The sequence below is a fragment of the Urocampus carinirostris genome, chromosome 5 (assembly GCF_059441175.1).
Source record: "Urocampus carinirostris isolate Australia breed hairy pipefish chromosome 5, RoL_Ucar_1.0, whole genome shotgun sequence".
Lineage (NCBI taxonomy): Eukaryota > Metazoa > Chordata > Actinopteri > Syngnathiformes > Syngnathidae > Urocampus > Urocampus carinirostris.
The window spans coordinates 46,555,401-46,576,242 of record NC_142353.1 but is presented as its reverse complement, the minus strand read 5'-3'; the positions used below and the strand labels follow the sequence as shown (position 1 = coordinate 46,576,242).

General features: G+C 42.6%; 1 protein-coding gene across 2 annotated transcripts; it reads left to right on the top strand.

Moving 5' to 3' along the window:
* The first annotated feature begins 2,538 nt into the window (after positions 1-2,538).
* neff1 (neuronal intermediate filament family member 1) lies at positions 2,539-13,529 on the top strand. 2 transcript variants are annotated; one of them, XR_015850592.1, is made up of 5 exons: positions 2,539-3,347; positions 7,243-7,560; positions 9,548-9,672; positions 11,482-12,566; positions 12,865-13,529. XR_015850592.1 is itself a non-coding variant. In XM_088337009.1 (4 exons), exons 1-4 carry the CDS (start codon positions 2,607-2,609, stop codon positions 11,777-11,779), a joined length of 1,482 nt encoding a protein of 493 aa, XP_088193135.1. In that variant the 5' UTR covers positions 2,539-2,606; the 3' UTR covers positions 11,780-13,529. The 2 variants fall into 2 exon arrangements, 1 of the variants encoding a protein (XP_088193135.1); XM_088337009.1 differs by having other exon boundaries at positions 11,482-13,529.
* The last annotated feature ends 7,313 nt before the right edge of the window (positions 13,530-20,842 follow it).

The window sequence follows — 20,842 nt, the reverse complement described above, 5'->3', positions numbered from 1 at the left end:
TGCCTAGCGGTACAAAAAAACTTTCATCCAGTAAAAAAAAGGACACATGAACTCTCATACCAATTTGAATTTTTAGTTAAAAAAAAAATCCCTTCTTGGATCGGCACCATGTTCTTCCAGCTTCCTGCCGCTACGCTCTGCTGTGTATCACTGGCCTGTGTCACGGTTGTCATGTTGCCCAATTGGTCCCCGCCGTGTGGCGCCAGGTTCTGTCACCGTTGCCAGGGCGCCCAATTGGCCCCGCCCATGGACACCGACTGAAACGCGTTAACAGATTGCACCCTGTGACTACTTAAACACTGTCCTGTGAGTCGCCTTTTGTCGGAGCGTCTGCCAAACTCTGTTTTGACACGTCACGCCCTGTGAATCCCCGTTTTTGCCTATGTTTTGCTACTGTTTTGTTCTCACCCTGATTTGTTTGATTTTGACCACTTCCTCGTTCCGATCAATCTACTTCCGCGACCATCGATCCCCCAATAAACTGTGAGCAATGTTACGCGATTGGGTTCTGCTTCCCGTTTCCTGTCCTGGTTCGTGACAGCCTGGCTTATACCAGTCAACACAGTGCCACCTCGTGGTCAAATTTTACACATTGTGGCCTTAAGTATACCGTATTTATTCACAAACAATTGGAAAAATGATTTTCATGTTTGGAATTGAAGGTGTTAACTGGTTTATTTTACTGTTGAGTAAATGCAGTTTTACATTTGAACCAACTCACCACGTAAAACTTGAGTGAAATCTTCAAAAAAAATATATGTTTTGGATTGATTGAATCAAAGGGCAGCACAACGGTGGTTAGCGCGTGTGCGGCACAGTTCTGAGGTCATGGGTTCAAATCCAGCTACCAACCTTCCTGTGCGGAGTTTGCATGTTCTCCCCGTGCTTGTGTGGGTTTCCTCCGGGCACTCCGATTTACTCCCACATTCCAAAAACATGCATGTCAGGTTCATTGGCCTAACCGAAATCTATGAATAAGCAGGTGAGTTGTCTGTCCCTGTGTGGCCTGCGACTGGCTGGCAACCAGTTCAGGGTGTCCCCTGCCCACTGCCCGGAAGATAGCTGGGATGGGCTCCAGCACCCCCGCGACCCTACTGAGGATAAGAGGCACAGATAATGGATGGATGGATGGATGGATGATTGAATCAAAAACGAATCAAAAGAAGTGTAAAATTGTTACCTAGTGTTTACTATGTTTGAAATTCCTGCTGAAATATGTGTAGTTTTTGGTAAGTGTCCTGCAATGATGAGTCCAACAGTGCCACCTGCTGGTATGTGGTAAAGTTTGGTTTGGCTTTAGACTCTGCGACAGGAAGGTGGGAGTTTTTGGCAGTCTACAACGAGCTGCCAACGGTAAGACACGATCTTTTGGTGCTCCGCGAAAAGTGAATTTTAAACATTAAAACCACAGCTGAAAAATCTCTCAACATGCACAGTCATGTGATTGATGTTGTCAAACGGTTTGGATTTATTTTCGTTTTGTTTCTGTCGCTTTTTATGTTAGTTTTGCCGGACGTTGCATGTTGTGCTAAAATGTTAATTCCCCTTATAGAGATCAAAGCCAGGAGAGAAGCTTACTACGTGTTGTGTTGTGACTCATTCATTTGCAGGTAAATTGTACCTGTTTTTATACTCGTTATTGTTATTATTTCTATTTTCTCATATATTTAAAAAGGATGATGTTGGTTCAAATTCAGACTAAAGAAAAAGATGTTGAATTCATTGTAAACATTAAAAAAAAAAACTATACGATCTCCTGTTAAAAGTATCTTGTTAAAATGGATGTAAAAATGTAATGTGATGGTTGATTTTCTAAAATATATTTTATGTCAACTGAAAAGAAAGCTCTTTGATATGTTTTGGGCAGTCTAACAGCGCGCTGCCAATGAGATCAAAGCCAGCCGAGAAGCTTACCACGTGTTATGTTGTGACTCATTCATTTGCAGGTAAATTGTACCTGTTTTTATACTCGTTATTGTTATTATTTCTATTTTCTCTTATATTTAAAAAGAATGATGTTAGCTAAAATTAAAAATAAAGAAAAAAATGTTGAATTCATTGTAAACGTTAAAAAAAAACACTATACGATCTCCTGTTAAAAGTATCTTGTTAAAATGCATTGTGATGGTTGATATTCTAAAATATATTTTATGTCAACTGAAAAGAAAGCTCTTTGATATGTTTTGGGCAGTCAAACAGCGTGCTGCCAACGAGATCAAAGCCAGCAGAGAGGCTTACCACGTGTTGTGACTCATTCATTTGCAGCAACTGTAATCAAAAGCTCATCATCCAGTCCAGCGCGAATGTGGACCTTTGGCGGTTCCATCGAAATAAATGTGACTTGACAAAATGAAAGTTTTAAGAGTGCACGCGCAAAAAAAGAGACTGCATCGGATAAAAGTACTGCACGGAGTAGCTCTTTTTTGTCGCCACTCCCAGACCCATCCCTTCTCCCCCTTCTCCCCCTTCTCCCCCTTCTCCCTTCGCCTCTGCGTCAAATGATGCGCAGGAGCCCCTCCTTTATAAAAGTACCTGCCCGGAACCCGCATGCACACGGCGCTCCCACTCCCACGCGAACCCACGTCCACGACACTCCAGCAGAAAACATGAGTTACAGCAGCAGCGAATCCTACAGCAGCAGTTCCTATCGCAAGATTTTCGGCGATGCCCCGCGAGCCGGCCGCGCGGGAACGGGGGGCAGCCCGTCCCGCCTGCACTCCTCCGGTTACCGGAGCCGCACTTACGGTTCCCCCTCGGTGCTTTCATCCAGCGGTTACCGCAGGACCGCCGCGGGGGGGCGCATGTACTCCTCCCCCATGCAGGACTCCCTGGTGGACCTGAACCAGTCCTCGGCGGTCACCAACGAGTACAAAATCATCCGAACCAACGAGAAGGAGCAACTCCAAGGTCTCAACGACCGCTTCGTGTCCTTCATCGAGAAGGTTCACCACCTGGAGCAGCAGAACAAAGTTCTGGAGGCGGAGGTGACGCTGCTGCGGCAACGCCATAACGAGCCCTCGCGCCTCCACGATCTCTACGAGCAGGAGATCCGAGAGCTGCGCGCGCGCGTGGAGGAGCTGACCCACGAGAAGAGCCAGGTCCAGCTGGACTGCGAGCAGATGAACGAGGCGGCGGAGCGCCTGCGCGAGAAGCTGGAGGAGGAGAGCAGGCTGCGGGAGGAGGCGGAGAACACCTTGAAGGGCTACCGCAAGGACGTGGACGACGCCACCTTGGCGCGCCTGGAGCTGGAGAAGAAGGTGGAGTCGCTGCTGGACGAGATCGCCTTCCTCAGGAAAGTCCACGAGGAGGAGCTGCAGGAGTTGCAGGCGTCCCTGCAGGCGTCGCAGGTACGCCGTCAAAACTTTATTGAGAAGGAACGAGAGGGCAAAACGTCCCAGGCAGGTTTCGGGTTCAATTCCGCGCATTTCTGCTCCACATGACATTGAAAACTTTCTTCTCAACCACAGACTTTAACCGTTACATACTTTTAATGAAATAGATATCGGTAAGAAAATGATGGATCGTCATTTGTCAGGATGGGAGGGGGAGTCAGAAAAGGGGGAGTCAGAAAAGGGGGAGTCAGAAAAGGGGGAGAGGCAAGGAAAAAAAAATGCGGAGAAAATAGCGCATCACCCATGGGTGTGGTCTCCACCTTCGCCTGCACGACTTTGTGAGAAAAAGTTCTTAAATAAATAAATAAATCTAAATTATTTTACCTGATTAACTAGCTACTAAATCATTCTTAAAACGACTTTATTTGTATTTAAAAAATAAATGAAGAAATTAAAAATACATATGTAACCGCGGTGTACGTGTCCCGCCAAAGATCCACATTCACGCTGGACTGGATAATGAGGTTTTTATTATTACAGTTTCTGCAAATGGATGAGTCACAACATTAGCTTTTCTGCTGGCTTTGATCTCTTTGATCTCATTGCAGTTCTCTCTGGTAAGACTGCCAACAAAGCATATCAAAGAGCTTTCTTTTCACTTTACAGAAAATACATTTTAGAATATCACAATACATTTTTACATCTTTACATTTTAACAAGATACTTTTAACAAGAGATCGTATAGTGTTTTTTTTTAACGTTTACAATGAATTCAACATATTTTTCTTTCGTCTGAATTTTAACCAACATCATCCTTTTTAATGTATACGAGAAAATAGAAATAAAAACAATAATGAGTATAAAAACGGGTACAAGTTACCTGCAAATGGATGAGTCACAACATTAGCTTTTCTGCTGGCTTTGATCTCTTTGATCTCTACAAGGGGAATTCATATTTTAGTAAAACAGAAACAAAACGAAAATAGACCTAAACAGCTTGACAATATCAATCACATTACTGTGCATGTTGAGAGATTTGTCAGCTGGGGTTATAATGTTTAAAATTCACTTCTTTTGTGGAGCACCAAAACATGTGTCCTACCATTGCAGTTCTCTCTGGTAAGACTGCCAACAAACCCCGCCTCCCGGTCACATGTCAGAAGCCAAAACCAAACCCCACCCCATACCAGCAGATGGCACTGTTGGACTCATCATTGCAGGACATTTACCAAAAACTATACAACATATTTCAGCAGGAATTTCAAGAAAACAAAAGTTATTACTACACCCGTTACACATAGATACACACATTGGTTTCTCTCTAAATCACAGGTGTCAAACAGGCGGCCCGCGGGCCAGATCAGGCCCACCAATGGTTTAGATCCGGCCCGCAAGACAACCGTGAGAGAAGCGCAAGAGGAAAATGAGATGTAGTTTTCAGTATTTCCACCGGATGTCACCCAAGCCGGTTAACACTTACAAAACAACTGTGGTAGTGTTTTTCTATTTCTCTCTCACTTCTTTTTTCTTTTTCCTCCTCTCTCTTTTTCACTCTCTCTTCTTTCTCTATTTCTCTCTCACTCTCCAACTCTTTGTATTTCCTCTCTCTGTAACTTACGCTGTCATTGTCTTTCTTTCTATTTCTCTCTTTCTCTCTGATCCTCTCTTTCTCACCTCACTTTGTCTCTTTTACTCTTTCTTTCTCTGTCGTTTCACTTCTCTCATTCTTTTTATTTTTCTCTTTCTCTCTTCATTTCTTTATTTTTTTCTCTCACTGTTACTCTGTCTCCCTTGTTCTCCCTATCTGTTTATTGCTCTCTCTTTCCTTCCCCCTCTTCCTCTCTCCTTTTCTCCCTCTCTCTTTCTCTTAAACTTACTAGTCCGCCCCCGTGAGATTTTTTTATAGCATGTTGCTCTAAATCATCAAAAGGTTGATTAAAACAGGTCTCGCTACAAGGGAAGAAATAAATAATACATATTTGTTCACATGATAAACGTGAGTGAAATACTATATCACTAGAAAATAATTTATTCTTAAATAAATTTAAAACAAATGATCGAAAAAAAAAACATTCATGCTTATAAAGAAGAAGTTTTGCAGCAACATTACATTCAAAATATACAAATAATTTTTTCACTTTTGAAATGTTTATTTCACTTTTATATCTATTTTAGCTTCTTCCTTAGGTGTCAGGAACCAGAACTGGATCAGGACCCAAACGCGTGACGTTCTCTCACAAGCTTTTTATTTTACAGGAAATGGGGAGTCATGGACATTAGACAGCATTCTGGCGTGGAAAGACAGGAAGCCAGAGATTGATGAGATTGATTCCAATTGCCCGAGTTGATTTTGGAGAGATGGGGTCGATACCGGACAGGACGGGACAGACAGACAGGATAGACAATGAAACAGGATATCGAAAATAAACAGGACAAAAAAGATGGGAACGAAAACTGGAGAGAATAATAAACAGGACAACAATACACAGGAACGAAACTGGAAACCGATATAAAACAGGACAAAAATAGACGGGAACAATACCGGACTGGAAATACTAACAGGAAAACAGGACTAAGTCCGACCCACGTCTTGCAGGGCAGAGGTTCGTTGACGGACTGACAAAAGAAGACAAAAGACGGAAAGCCAATCTGTTAATGAGCCGCAGCCGGCGCCACATGGGCGGGGCCAATTGGGCGCCATGGCAACCATGACAGATACATGTTGTTCTTCGCAGAGGATAGGGAAAATGTGTATGTTATTTAGAGCATCGTTGATGCTAGGTCAGACGCCACTGATTCAAAATATAGTGGAATTAGTTTCTGATAAATGCCGCTCTTCGCAGAGGAAAAATAATTCATGCATGTGAGCGGTGTTTGCATGTTTTTAATTGAATTATTCAGCCAATCATTGATGCTAGTTTGAACTTGGAGCTACTGAGGGTATCAGGACCAGAACGGAAACAAGACCCACTTGCGTGACGAAGTGGATCTTCTGTAGCAAGCCATGGCGGTGTCAGGGACAGAAAATGGGTCGGTAGCCGGGAAATAAAATGAAATGATCTGCATTTCTATAGCGCTTTTCAAGTCAATGACTTCCCAAAGCGCTTTACAATGTGCTCCACATTTCCCAATAGCGGCCTTGCAGCCATGTAAGGCGCTAACCTGCTTATTGGGGGTATTAGGGGTTCAGTGTCTTACCCAAGGACACTTCGACATGTAACACGGACGAGCCGGGATTCGAACTGGGATCCGTTGATCCCAAGACGAGCACTCTACCTCCTGAGCTCCTGCCGCCCCCGGGACAGGGAGAGCAAAACGTAGTCAGGAAGAAAAAGGGGTCGTAAGCAGGGACAGGAGAGCAGGCGTGTTTGGGATCAAAACGGGTTGTAGCTGGAGACAAATAGGAGCAAAGACGGGACAGGCGGGTGTCAGGGTCGAAAAAGGCTTGCCTTGTATACATTGAGGTTCGCAGACGGACTGACAACAGGGGACTGGCATGACTGGGTTCAAATAGTGACAGGAATCCAATCAGAACAGCTGATTCACATCGGTAATCATGACAAAGGGTGCTGAACTGAATAAATGGGATTTAAGGAAAAACTTGCTGGCCGTAAAAATAGAATCAGAGACTTAGACCAAAAATAAATGTAGATTTTCATCAATAAGGAAGGTAACCAAAAGAAGAGGGAGAAAATGGGTTGTTTTTTAGCTTATTTTACAGCTGATTTAAGTTACGGATCACTAGAAGCTAACGCAAGAGGTTATTTATCAAGGCAGAGGCCTCAAACGATCATCCTCAGGGCCGCAGAAGGCCCCCGGGCCGCATAATTAAGACCCCCGACGTAGATCACATGATAACGATTCGTAGGATCGACCATGACGGCGCGGAATCCCTCCCGCTTCTGTCCAGGTGTCGGTGGAGATGGACATGAGCAAACCGGACCTGGCCGCCGCCCTGAAGGACATCCGGGCCCAGTACGAGAACCTGTCCTGCAGGAACCAGGCCCAGGCCGAGGAGTGGTACCGCTCCAAGTTCGCCACGGTGACCGAGGCGGCGGCTCGCAACCAGGACGCCGTCAAGCACACCAAGGAGGAGCTCACCGAGTATCGCCGGCAGGTGCAGGCGCGCACCCTGGAGATCGAGGCCCTCAGGGGCCACAACGAGGCCCTGGAGCGGCAGATTGCTGAGATGGACGATCGCCATAACAACGAAATTGGGGACATGCAGGTAGGAGACATGAGACAAGTCATGTTTATGTGTTTGGGCCCTTTATCACAAGAAGTCTCAAAGGCTGCTCAGACCACATACTATTAAAACACCGTCCCCTGATACCTCTGAACCTACTTCATAGGGCACACCATTTTAAAAGACTCATTCTCCGTAGCTGGTTCTTTTTCTATATTCACACTACAGCGGGCGCATCCAACAATAGGGTGCGGTCGCCCCCTGCTTGCAGCCGCGTTACAACGGGAGGAAGAACTGAGTTTGGTTGTGGCTTATTTCAGTTTTACCAATTATTAAAAATTCAAACGCACGGATAATAAAATAACGTTTTTTCAGAAGAGCTAATGCAAAAAGGTTCGGCACTCTAAACGGTAATCCATTACTTCTTACGACCCCTTTTCGAACATGTTATGATAACATTATTTGGTTGTTGACTCATTGTTTTTGTCCTGTTTTTATTTCAATGTGGGAACCAAATTGGATGCAACAAAACAAGGATATTGTCAGCATTATTCAACATTATTGGTAAGCTCTAGGATAAAAGAGTGGGTTTGAAGCCTAGATTTAAACAGAGGTGTCACGGAACGGAACGGGACTGTCTTGAAACGGGTCGGGAAGCAGGAAGTAGGAACTCATTTGATCTGTCACTTTAATTGAGAAAGAAAAGTTGTCCGACGCACAAACGGACCGGAAACAAAACAAAGCAGGCTCAAACGCAGGCAAAATTACAGACGAGGCATTTAACAGGATGAAACAGAAATTGCAGGAATCACTCAGAATGTTACACCGGAGTGCAACAAAGTCCAACAAGCAAAACAAAAATAAACAGGTATCAACAAGTTTTCAACAAGGGTAAACAACGATCTCGCAAAGGGCAGTTCCAAAAGGCGTGTTTAAAGCCTTTATTTTTTTCAAAAGCTGACCATGCGCCTTATAATACAGTGCGCCTTATATATGGATCAATAATAAGTCGCAAAGTCTTGCAACTAAGGCGAGCAGCCGCCGACTCGATTTTCCCCGGAAGGCGAAGTCGTCCGCGGTGTATGCTGGGATATATATACCGGCGTTTCATTTCCTAACCAATGTATCAATCATCATTTGAATCAGTCACTATTGGCTAAAGTTATTCGGAGGTCAAGGGGGCGGATCCTTTTTATCATTTACAGGCTTGCATAGGCCAGAGGGGCGAAACAAAGCCTGCAATTGGCCGAAAAAGATGAATGCGAATCGCACGTTGGGTTGCGCTACGGCATAGAGAAAACATTTTTTACTATTCTGTATTTGTAAATATTTGACTCTCCTGGATTGACTACACTTACGGTTGTAAGAAGACCATGGTTACGTATTATTATTGAATGTGATGGCTGCAAGAGAACCTAGTTGAGCTATGCGGATTTATATTTTCCCGGTATCTTGTTTTAGAACGTACTTGATGTTTCTGTGATGAGTCTGTTTTTAAACTAATTTAAATTCAGTGTTTATTGTCATACGCACAGAAAAGAACCCCGTTTCCCTGCACAATCAAATTCTTACATTGCTGTCCACACAGTTGCCAGCAAAAAATAAAATGGAAACTAAAAAATGTTTGTTTGGTGACATCGTACGGACACCGCATCCGCATCCGCATTTGCTTCTTTGCAAGCTTTCGTGTTAACGGGGTACTAAGTTTGACTGAACTATCTGACTGTTTTGTCGACGTTCCCATTGTAGTGCCTTATCATCCGGTGCGCCTTATGTATGGAAAATATAGGACCAAAAACTATTTTTTGGGGGTGCGCCCTATAACCCGGTGCGCCTTATAGTAAGGAAAATACGGTAATCAGGAAATGCAGGTCAGCCGGTGTCAAGGGGCGGGTCCAGCTGGGCGCCATGACAACCGCGCAGGACATGACAGGTTGTAGAGCGGGTCTCAAGGGGAAGAGCGTTCCTCAGGACCCCCGGGCCCGCTATGGAGGACGATCCCATTGACCCATGATGTCTTTTTGGTCAGGATACCATTCATCAACTGGAGGAGGCATTGCGCAACACCAAGGGAGAGATGTCCCGTCACCTGAGGGAGTACCAGGATCTGCTCAATGTCAAAATGGCGCTCGACATCGAAATCGCCGCTTACAGGTTGGCCGCACCCACCCTCGCTTTTAGAGAGACGACATGAGAACTCTCCTTGAAGTTTTTGTTAAGTCACCTTGCGTTTGACAGCCAATTTCCATACGAGGAGTGAGCGGTCAGAAGTTTATGTGAAGTGGGACTGGGTGGAGGGCTGGATGGAGGGGCAGAAAGAGGGAGAGAGCGGGAGAGAGCATGACCCCGAAAGACAATGATAGAGAGAGAGAGAATGAGAGAGAGTGAGAAAAAAGAGAGAGCGGGAGAAGGGAAAGATACAGAGAGAAACACAGAGAGAGAAACTGACAGAGTGGACGGGAGAGTGGCAGTGTGTGTATGTGTATGAGAGAAAGAGAGAGAGCAAGAAAGAGAGAGAGAGTGAGGAAAAAAAGAGAGAGGGGATGAAGGGAATGTTATAGAGAGAGAGAAATTGACAGAGTGAAAGGGAGAGTGGCAGTGTGTGTGTGTGTATGAGAGAAAGAGAGAGAAAGAAAGAGAGAGCAGGGGGAGGGAAAGTTACAGAGAGAGAGAGAAACAGAGAGAGAAACTGAGAGAGTGGGAGGGAGAGTGGCAGTTTGAGTATGTGTATGAGAGAGAGAGAGAGAGAGAGAGAGAGAGAGAGAGAGAGAGAGAGAGAGAGAGACAGAGACAGAGATGCAGAGAGAGAGAGAAAAAAGAGAGAGCGGGGGTAGGGAAAGTTACAGAGAGAGAGACAAACAGGGAGAGAAACTGACAGAGTGTAACCAAGAGTGGCAGTGTGTAAGTGTGTGTGAGAGAGAAAGAGAGTGAGAGAGAGTGAAAGAGAGAGAGGGAGAGAGAGATGCAGAGAGAGAGAGAGATGCAGAGAGAGAAAAAAGAGAGAGCAGGGGAAAGGAAAGTTACAGAGAGAGAAACAGAGAGAGAAACTGATAGAGTGGACAGGAGAATGGCAGTGTGTGTGTGTGTGTGTGTGTGTGTGTATGAGAGAAAGAGAGAGAGCAAAAAGGAGAGAGAGTTAGAGAGAGAGAGAGAGTGAGGAAATAAAGAGAGAGGGGAGGAAAGGAAAGTTACAGAAAGAGAGAAACCGACAGAGTGGAACGGAGAGTGGCAGTGTGTAAGTGTGTGTGTGTGTGAGAGAGAAAGAGAGTGAGAGAGAGAGAGAAAGAGAGAGAGAGAGAGATGCAGAGAGAGAGATGCAGAGGGAGAGATGCAGAGAGAGAGAGAAAAAAGAAAGAGCAGGGGAAGGGAAAGTTACAGAGAGAGAAACCGACAGAGTGGATGGGAGAGTGGCAGTTTGTATATGTGTATGAGAGAAAGAGAGAGGGCAAGAAAGAGAGAGCGCAAGATAGAGAGAGAGAGAGGAAAAAAAGAGGGGAGGAACGGGATGTTACAGAGAGAGAGAAACAGAGAGAAAAACCGACAGAGTGGAAGGGAGAGTTGCAGTGTGTAAGTGTGTGTGTGTGTGAGAGAGAGAGAGAGAGTGGAAGAGTGAGAGATGCAGAGAGAGAGAGTGAGAAAAAAAAGAGAGAGAGGGGTAAGGGAAAGTTACAGAGAGAAACCGACAGAGTGGACAGGAGAGTGGCAGTTCGTATATGTGTATGGGAGAAAGAGAGAGAGAGCAAGAAAGAGAGAGAGGGAGAGAGAGGGGGGGATAAAGGGAGAGTGGGGGAAGGGAAAGTTACAGAGAGAGAGAAACGGGGAGAGAAACTGACATAGTGGAGAGTGGCAGTTTGTGGATGAGAGAAAGAGAGAGAGAGAGCAAGAGAGAGAGAGAGAGGTGTGTGGTGCGTGTGGGTGTTTACGAATGGCCTAACCTATCCCACTTTCTCCTCTTCCATATAGGAAACTCCTGGAAGGCGAGGAGTGCCGACTGAGCTCAGTGGGCGGAGGAGTGGTCCAGTCCGGCTACCCCGGCTACTCCTACATGTCGTCCCGCACCTTCTCCCTGGGTTCCTACAGGAAGTCCAAGCCCGAAGACGAGGAAGAGGAGGGAGAAGAGGACAAGGAGGACGAGGAGGAAGACGAGCAGGAGGAAGGTGACGCCGAGGAGGAAGAAGAAGAAGAGGAAGAGGAGGAGAAAGCCAAAGGGAAGGACGAGAAGGAGAAGAAGAAGGAGATCCCGGCTGAGAAGAAAAACTAAAGCGTTGGTGGACTCATCCTCCTCCTTCTCATTGCTGCTGTTCCTCATCGTTCCTCATAGTTACCGATTCTCGACATTTTATCTTCATTTGGAAACAGCACAAAGAACGCTACTGTAGAAAAAAATAAGAACTTGCTTTATGGAAGCAAAGAACGTGCCAATGGTGACCAAGAAGAATGGGCAAATACTGCACACTAACGCACAAAGCATGATACACCAAGCCGGTCACACTTTCTCGGTGCTATTTCACGGCTTCAAGTTGGCATGATTTTTTAGATCCCAGTCTATGTAGAGAAAATGGCTTTAAATTCAATTTCTATATTCATTGAAAATAGAATTCAGTGGTCACCAGCAGGTGGGGCTGACGACTCACCATCAGAAATCGTCTAAAATAGCTTCTCTCGTCTATAGTATCGAGAAAGAAAACGATTGTATTTTAGCTTTAAATCATCGACTTTGCAGTTCATTGATATTTAAAAAACGTGACTTGACTTGACTTGCCTGATTCAAACAAACTACGATTTATTGACATGACAAGCAAAGGTAAATAGAACGAAAGAACAAAGGACATTGTTGACCAGAGAAACTCGCGTTTCTATCTTCATTTAAAATTGAATTCGGTGGTCACCGCGTCGGCCAGCGGGTGGAGCTGACGACACATAATAAGAAATCGTCTAAAATAGCTTCTCTCGTCTATGAAGTCCAAAAGAAAAATGTACAGACACAAATAAATGACCAATAGTGCTTGATTCAAACAAACTACGATTTATTGACATGACAAGGAAAGGTAAATAGAACGAAAGAACAAAGGACATTGTTGACCAGAGAAACTCGCATTTCTATCTTCATTTAAAATGGAATTTGGTGGTCACTGTGTCGGCCAGCGGGTGGAGCTGACGACACACCATCAGAAATCGTCTAAAATAGCTTCTCTCGTCAATAGTATCGAGAAGGAAAACGATTGTATTTTAGCTTTAAATCATCGACTTTGCAGTTCATTGATGTGAAAAATCAGTCCAAAAGAAAAACGTGACTTGACTTGCTTGATTCAAACAAACTACGATTTATTGACATGACAAGGAAAGGTAAATTGAACCAAAGACCAAAGGACATTGTTGACCAGAGAAACTCGCATTTCTAGTTCGCAAAAGAGAAAGGAACAGAGTGGGGAAAGGTAGTCGGAGTTGAATAGAGGTAGCGACGTTGACGTTTCTTAGAGAAACATAGAATTCTGTCTTGTTGTGCTTACCAATGCATATTTTACAGCTCCCTAAAAACCAGACAGCATGAGGTCCAATTTTTGACCAAGTTGATGAATGAGGCCAGGTTTGTGGGTCGCATCTTGAGACCGAAAGAGGGGTGCATGCATCCACCTTTCAAAGCCGAGGTGACTTGAATCCACTCGAGATCTTTTTCTCCTCATCTTCAGAGTTTTCGCGTCCTGCGACCTTCTTCTTGGTTTTCCTAGACAATTGAATGAAGCAACGGGCACAAATGCATGGCTTGACTCTCTGAGCTTGAATACGATACGTGTGGTGGGAACTCCTATTTTGCTTGCTGCTTGTTCGATTTCAAACTTGCCTTAACCGTCAACCAAAACAGCAAATCCAATCCATTGTGGTCTAAGCTAGCTCGGGTAGCAGAGTACGGACTTTAGCCTGTCGGTCTGCTTACTATGTACGATATCTGTGATGCAAGCTCATGTGGAGATATTTCTCTCAGAAGCAAATAAAGCTATTCATGATCCAAACATCGGCCCCAACTTTTTTCTTTGTGTTACAAGCGTCCATGAAATCAACAGTTTGGAAAAACGGAGAAAATTTGTGTCCTTTTACAGTCTTCATTTGAGCTGTGCAAAGTGATGGGTCCCGGGGATTCGCATGCGCCAAAATCTATGGGTCCCAACAGAGATCTATGGCTCCCCAAAATTTTGTCTTATCCACGTTAAAATTGTAAATCGAAGACAAATATATAACATAAATCTATATATTCATTCAGTTTTAATTATCACAGTTAATTGATAATACAAAACAGTTATTGCTTCAGATTTTTCAGTTCATATATTCTTCGTGGTTTTCTGTCCCGCCATAGTTGTAATGCCTTCTCAAAGTCCAATCCATAGAGTCCATTTTGGCAGAAAAGTCCTTTTCTTGGTAGTATTCTTTTGTTCATTTTCTTTCGTCGGATCATTCGCTTCAACAGACGTGTTTTCCTTGCCTCCGCGATCTTCTGAAGAATTTCTCCGCCGTTTTTTCGTGCCGGAGTTATTGCCGCTGTTATTATTTTCTGCATTATGTTTCGACTTACTACCGACACTGAAGAAATGACCAATTTTTTGTGGATTTGCACCTAATACCAACTGTTTTTACGGAGGCATACTTCTCTTTCATTCGACAACCACCAAAACAATGACGTCGTCTCGAAGCAACGAGATCTCGTTTGCCCAGATCGGCGCGAGACCAAATCAACAATGGCGGATCTGCCTGACGAAAAGTTTGGAGTGCGGTAAATCTTTGTTAAAAATAAAGGTAATTGGGTAATAATGACGGGCAGCACAGCAGCGCAGTGGTTAGCGCATGTGCGGCATAGTTCATGTCTTGGGAACCTCCTGCGTGGGTTCAAATCCATCTCCAGACTTCCTGTGCGGAGTGTGTATGTTCTCCCCGTGCTTGCGTGGGTTTCCTCCGGGCACTCCGGTTTCCTCCCACATTCCAAAAACATGCATTTCAGGTGAATTGGTCGGTCCAAATTGTCCCTAGGTGTAAATGAACGAGAGAGTTGTCTGTCCCGTGTGCCCTGCGATTGGCTGGCAACCAGTTCAGGGTGTCCCCTGCCCACTGCCCGATGATTGCTGGGATGGGCTCCAGCACCCCCGCGACCCTACTGAGGATAAGCGGTGTAGCTAATGAGATGAGGTGGGTAATAATGACAATTTTGTGTCAAAAAAGTTGTGTCCCAGGCACACATGTTGATTTGAGACTATGCGTCCCCAGCAAAAATCATGCGTCTGGGACGCAGGGACGCGGGTAAACCAGAACACTGCTTTTAATTCTGCCTGGGGATGCATACGTATACAGAATTTTTACAGAAGTTTTATGTGTCCACTTTACTTACCTACCTACCTACCTACCTACCTACCTACCTACCTACCTACCTACCTACCTACCTACTTACTTACTTACTTACTTACTTATCTACCTACCTACTTACTTACTTACTCACCTAGCTACTTACTTACTTACTTACTTACTTACTTACTTACTTACTTACTTACTTACTTACTTACTTACTTACCTACCAACCTACCTACCTACCTACCTACTTACTTACTTACCTACCTACCCACTTACTTACTTGCTTGCTTACTTACTTACTTACTTACTTACCTACCAACCTACCTACCTACCTACCTACCTACTTACTTTTCTACTTACGTACTTACTTACTTACTTACTTATCTACCTACCTACTTACTTACTTACTTACTTACTCACCTAGCTACCTACTTACTTACTTACTTACTTACTTACTTACTTACTTACTTACTTACCTACCTACTTACTTACTTACTTACTTACTTACTTACTTACTTACTTACTTACTTACTTACTTACTTACTTACTTACTTACTTACTTACTTACTTACTTACTTACTTACTTACTTACTTACTTACTTACTTACTTACTTACTTACTTACTTACTTGCTTGCCTACCTACCTATTTACCTACTTACTTTTCTACTTACGTACTTACTTTTCTACTTACTTACTTTTCTACTTACTTACTTACTTACTTACCTACCTACCAGATCACATGCAAGACCCAGCAGTTAAACCAGAGTTCTAAGGAAAATTGTAAGTGTTTTAGAGAAAGATGGACCCACCGATCGATGCCCGAGCGCAGGCAGGTCGTGCGCTGCTACTGCTAGCTCAAGCATTGGCCTTGATCTCGCTGCTGCGGTCAGCACATTTGTTATGCGCAGGTGCATTTGCTATGCTCTCTCCAGGGTCTTTGGGTTTATACTCCTGCGCAGACCCTAGCATTAGCATATCACTAGGGTCCTCAATTCATGTTGATTCACGAGAGTTCTTATGAGTCGAGGAGACAAATGACCTTGTCAATATTTGGGTGTCTAGATCTTATCTTCTGTGGAGTTTTCCAGCACTGATGTTTTGAAAGCCCCTTACTCCATTTAAGTGTGGAATCGTCCCAAAACACCCCTCCATCCTTTGTCTTTCTCTCCGTCTCTCTACCTTCGCCCTCTACCGCCAACTGCTATATATAGACTTCTGCATTGCAGATATGCAGCACGGCGGCACAGTGGTTGGCGCGTGTGCAGCAGAGTTCTGAGGTCGTGAGATCGAACCTCCCGTGTGGAGTTTGCATGTTCTCCCCGGGCTTGCGTGGGTTTCCTCCCAAATTCCAAATACATGCATGTCTGGTTGATTGGCCTAACCGAAATCTCCCTAGGTGTGATGTCCCCTGCCCACTGCCCAAAGACAGCTGGGAGCCCCCCGTGACCCTACTGAGGATAAGCGGTGCAGATAATGGATGATGGATTGACGCATTGCAGATGTCCCGTTGCCGTGCAAAAGTCGAGGAGCTACGAATGAACTCTGGCTGAAAATATCCACGTTTTCCTCATTCCTTGTGAGCGAGTCTGTTTTTGTACACAGTGACGTTGTGAGGGCCGCCACCAAGGAAAACTACAGTCTGTCACGGTTGCCATGGCGCGCAATTGGCCCCGCCCATGTAGCGCTTGCTGCACGACTCCCCGTTACCCGTAAGATAAAGGCTTGTGTGAGAACGTCACGCGATTGGGTCCTGATCCTGTTCCTGACAATTATCGATGAGTTTGCGACGAGGAAAGCCAGAAAGATCAGACCTTAGTATGTGTTTATTTATTTTTAATATACAACGAGATTTTCTTTGGTGTCTTTTCAAATGTGTGTGATTTGCCGTATAAGAATTTAAATCAATTTATAATTTCATATTATTGTTCTCGTCACAATTTTCAGTAAATATTTTCTAGTTTTATGCACTGTAGTGTATTTGTATTTATTATTCAAATGTGATCATTATTTGCTATTTCTTACGTATACAGTGTATTTCATTTCTTTTTGTGCAGTTGACTAAATATATCTACCTAGTGTCATTTGCACTATGTATCTATCTAGACATCTATCTAGATATCCATCTATCTAGACATCTATCCATCTAGTCATCTATGTAGACATCTATCTATCTATCTATCTATCTATCTATCTAGACATCTAGACATCTATCTATCTATCTAGACATCTATCTATCTATCTAGACATCTATCTATCTATCTATCTATCTATCTATCTATCTATCTATCTATCTATCTATCTATCTATCTATCTATCTATCTATCTATCTATCTATCTATCTATCTATCTATCTATCTATCTATCTATCTATCTATCTAGACATCTAGACATCTATCTATCTATCTATCTAGACATCTATCTATCTATCTAGACATCTAGACATCTATCTATCTAGACATCTAGACATCTATCTATCTAGACATCTATCTATCTAGACATCTAGACATCTATCTAGACATCCATCTATCTATCTATCTATCTATCTATCTATCTATCTATCTATCTATCTATCTATCTATCTATCTATCTATCTATCTATCTATCTATCTATCTATCTATCTATCTATCTATCTATCTATCTATCTATCTATCTATCTAGACATCTAGACATCTAGACATCTATCTATCTAGACATCTATTTATCTATCTAGACATCTATTTATCTATCTAGACATCTATTTATCTATCTAGACATCCATCTAGACATCTAGACATCTATCCATCTAGACATCTAGACATCTAGACATCTAGACATCTATCTATCTGGACATCTATCTATCTATCTATCTAGACATCCATCTATCTATCTATCTAGACATTTATCTATCTATCTATCTATCTATCTATCTATCTATCTATCTATCTATCTATCTATCTATCTATCTATCTATCTATCTATCTATCTATCTATCTATCTATCTATCTATCTATCTATCTATCTATCTATCTATCTATCTATCTATCTATCTATCTATCTAGACATCTATTTATCTATCTAGACATCTATTTATCTATCTAGACATCTATTTATCTATCTATCTATCTATCTATCTATCTATCTATCTATCTATCTATCTATCTATCTAGACATCTATTTATCTATCTAGACATCTATTTATCTATCTAGACATCTATTTATCTATCTAGACATCTATCTAGACATCTATCTATCTAGACATCTATCTAGACATTTATCTATCTATCTAGACATCTATTTATCTATCTAGACATCTATTTATCTATCTATCTAGACATCTATCTATCTATCTATCTATCTATCTATCTATCTATCTATCTATCTATCTATCTATCTATCTATCTATCTATCTATCTATCTATCTATCTATCTATCTATCTATCTAGACATCTATCTATCTATCTATCTAGACATCTATCTATCTAGACATCTATTTATCTATCTAGACATCTATTTATCTATCTAGACATCCATCTAGACATCTATCTATCTAGACATCTATCCATCTAGACATCTAGACATCTATCTATCTAGACATCTATCTATCTATCTATCTAGACATTTATCTATCTATCTAGACATCTATTTATCTATCTAGACATCTATTTATCTATCTATCTATCTATCTATCTATCTATCTATCTATCTATCTATCTATCTATCTATCTATCTATCTATCTATCTATCTATCTATCTATCTATCTATCTATCTATCTATCTATCTATCTATCTATCTATCTATCTATCTATCTATCTATCTATCTATCTAGACATCTATTTATCTATCTAGACATCTATTTATCTATCTAGACATCTATTTATCTATCTAGACATCTATCTAGACATCTATCTATCTAGACATCTATCTAGACATCTATCTAGACATCTATCTATCTAGACATCTATTTATCCATCTAGACATCTATTTATCTATCTAGACATCTATTCATCTATCTATCTATCTAGACATCTATCTATCTATCTAGACATCTATTTATCCATCTAGACATCTATTTATCTATCTAGACATCTATCTAGACATCTATCTAGACATCTATCTAGACATCTATCTAGACATCTATCTAGACATCTATCTAGACATCTATCTAGACATCTAGACATCTATCTATCTATATATCTATCTAGACATCTATCTATCTATATATCTATCTAGACATCTATCTATCTAGACATCTATCTAGACATCTATCTATCTATCTATCTAAATTACAACGTCACTATTATCAATCCATATATAAATAACGGTTAACAAGACGATATTTTTGCCCACATTTGTTTTTCTCTGTGACGTCACTCCATCCGCCCCGCCATCAGCAAGTGAAGGAAATTGCATCCTCCGCATCCTCAATCCGCCTTTGAAATAAAAGAAAAAATGCATAAAAAGGACGAGAAACAGGTCGTCCTAACAGCAGATAGCAACACTTTTACAGTGTTTCCGAGTCTATTTGACAGAAAGCCGAAAATACGGTTGCATTCAAAAACGACTTCCACTTTTATTGAAAGCGATTGTTTTTTGGATTACTTGCAGAGGATTATATCCGTGTCTCGCTATTTTGGTGTTTATCAAAACATGACACAGTCCGGTGTACTCCACATCCTATTTGGAAACAATGACTGAAATGAGTCGAACTACAACATTTTGGACCGACATGACACGATAAAAGAGCCTATCATCTATCCATTCATCCAAAGCATTTTAGATTTTGTTTTTTCTTCCAGCCACTCAAAATGTTCAGGGGGACCTCAGCTATGCGTTCATCCATCCATTATCTGCAGCGCTTATCCTCAGTAGGGTCGCGGGGGTGCTGGAGCCCATCCCAGCTAACTTCGGGCAGTGGGCAGGGGACACCCTCAACTGGCACGCAGAGACAGACAACTCACTCGCTCATTCACACCTAGGGACAATTTGGACCGGCCAATTCACCTGACAAGCACGAGGAGAACATGCAAACTCGGCACAGGAAAGCTGGTAGCTGGATTTGAACCCATGACCTCAGATCTCTGGCACGCACGCGCGAACCACTGCGCCGCCGTGCCGCCCTCTATGCGTTCATATATGCTTTAATGCCCTCCATTCTTTTTCTTGATAACTCGTCATAACCCTCAAAATGGCAAAAGATGACAGAAAAACCTCCCAAAGATCAAGGAAAAGAGAGTTTTGAAAAAGATAATATTTTTTATGGGGGCTTGGGTTGAATGTGGCTTTCCCCCTAAAAAAACAGGCTGGTTACACCCATGATTCGACGACAGGGAAAATAAGGACACACTTACCCATTCACACACACTCACGCACTAATAGGGAGTCCGCCTCCAAACGTTTTGAGGATAATCAAGATGCTAAATGGGAAATGGTCTGCATTTCTATAGCACTTTTCAAGTCAATGGAGAGCTCCCAAAGCGCTTTACAATGTGCTTCACACTTACCCATGCACACACTCACACACCAATAGCGGCCACGCATTCATGCAAGACCTGCTTATTGGGGCAATGTTGTTTTTCTTTTGTTTTTTTAATTTGTATTTCTTCCTTTCTTGATTATCCCACTTTGTTATCATTTGTTTGTTTTATGTGCAAAAGAGAAAAAAAGCACCATAAAAATTGTCTTATTTTAAAAAAAGGTTAATGCTTAATTTCCTCATGCTGAGGTTTTTGAGTTTTTCCTTGCCCTCATGTAGGTTACAGATCAGGGGATGCCGTCATGGTAGCCTGTTGTCTGTGCAGTCTTTTGAGGGTATCACAAATAAACGTGACTTGACTTGATGAGGATATGTGGAAGTGTCCTTGGGCAAGACACTGAATCCCTAATGCCCCCCATGGCAGGGAGTTAGTTGCCTTGCATGGCTGACTCCCTATTGGTGTGTGAGTGCGTGTGTGAATGGGTAAGTGTGAAACACATTGTAAAGCGCTTTAGGAGCTCTTCATTGACTTGA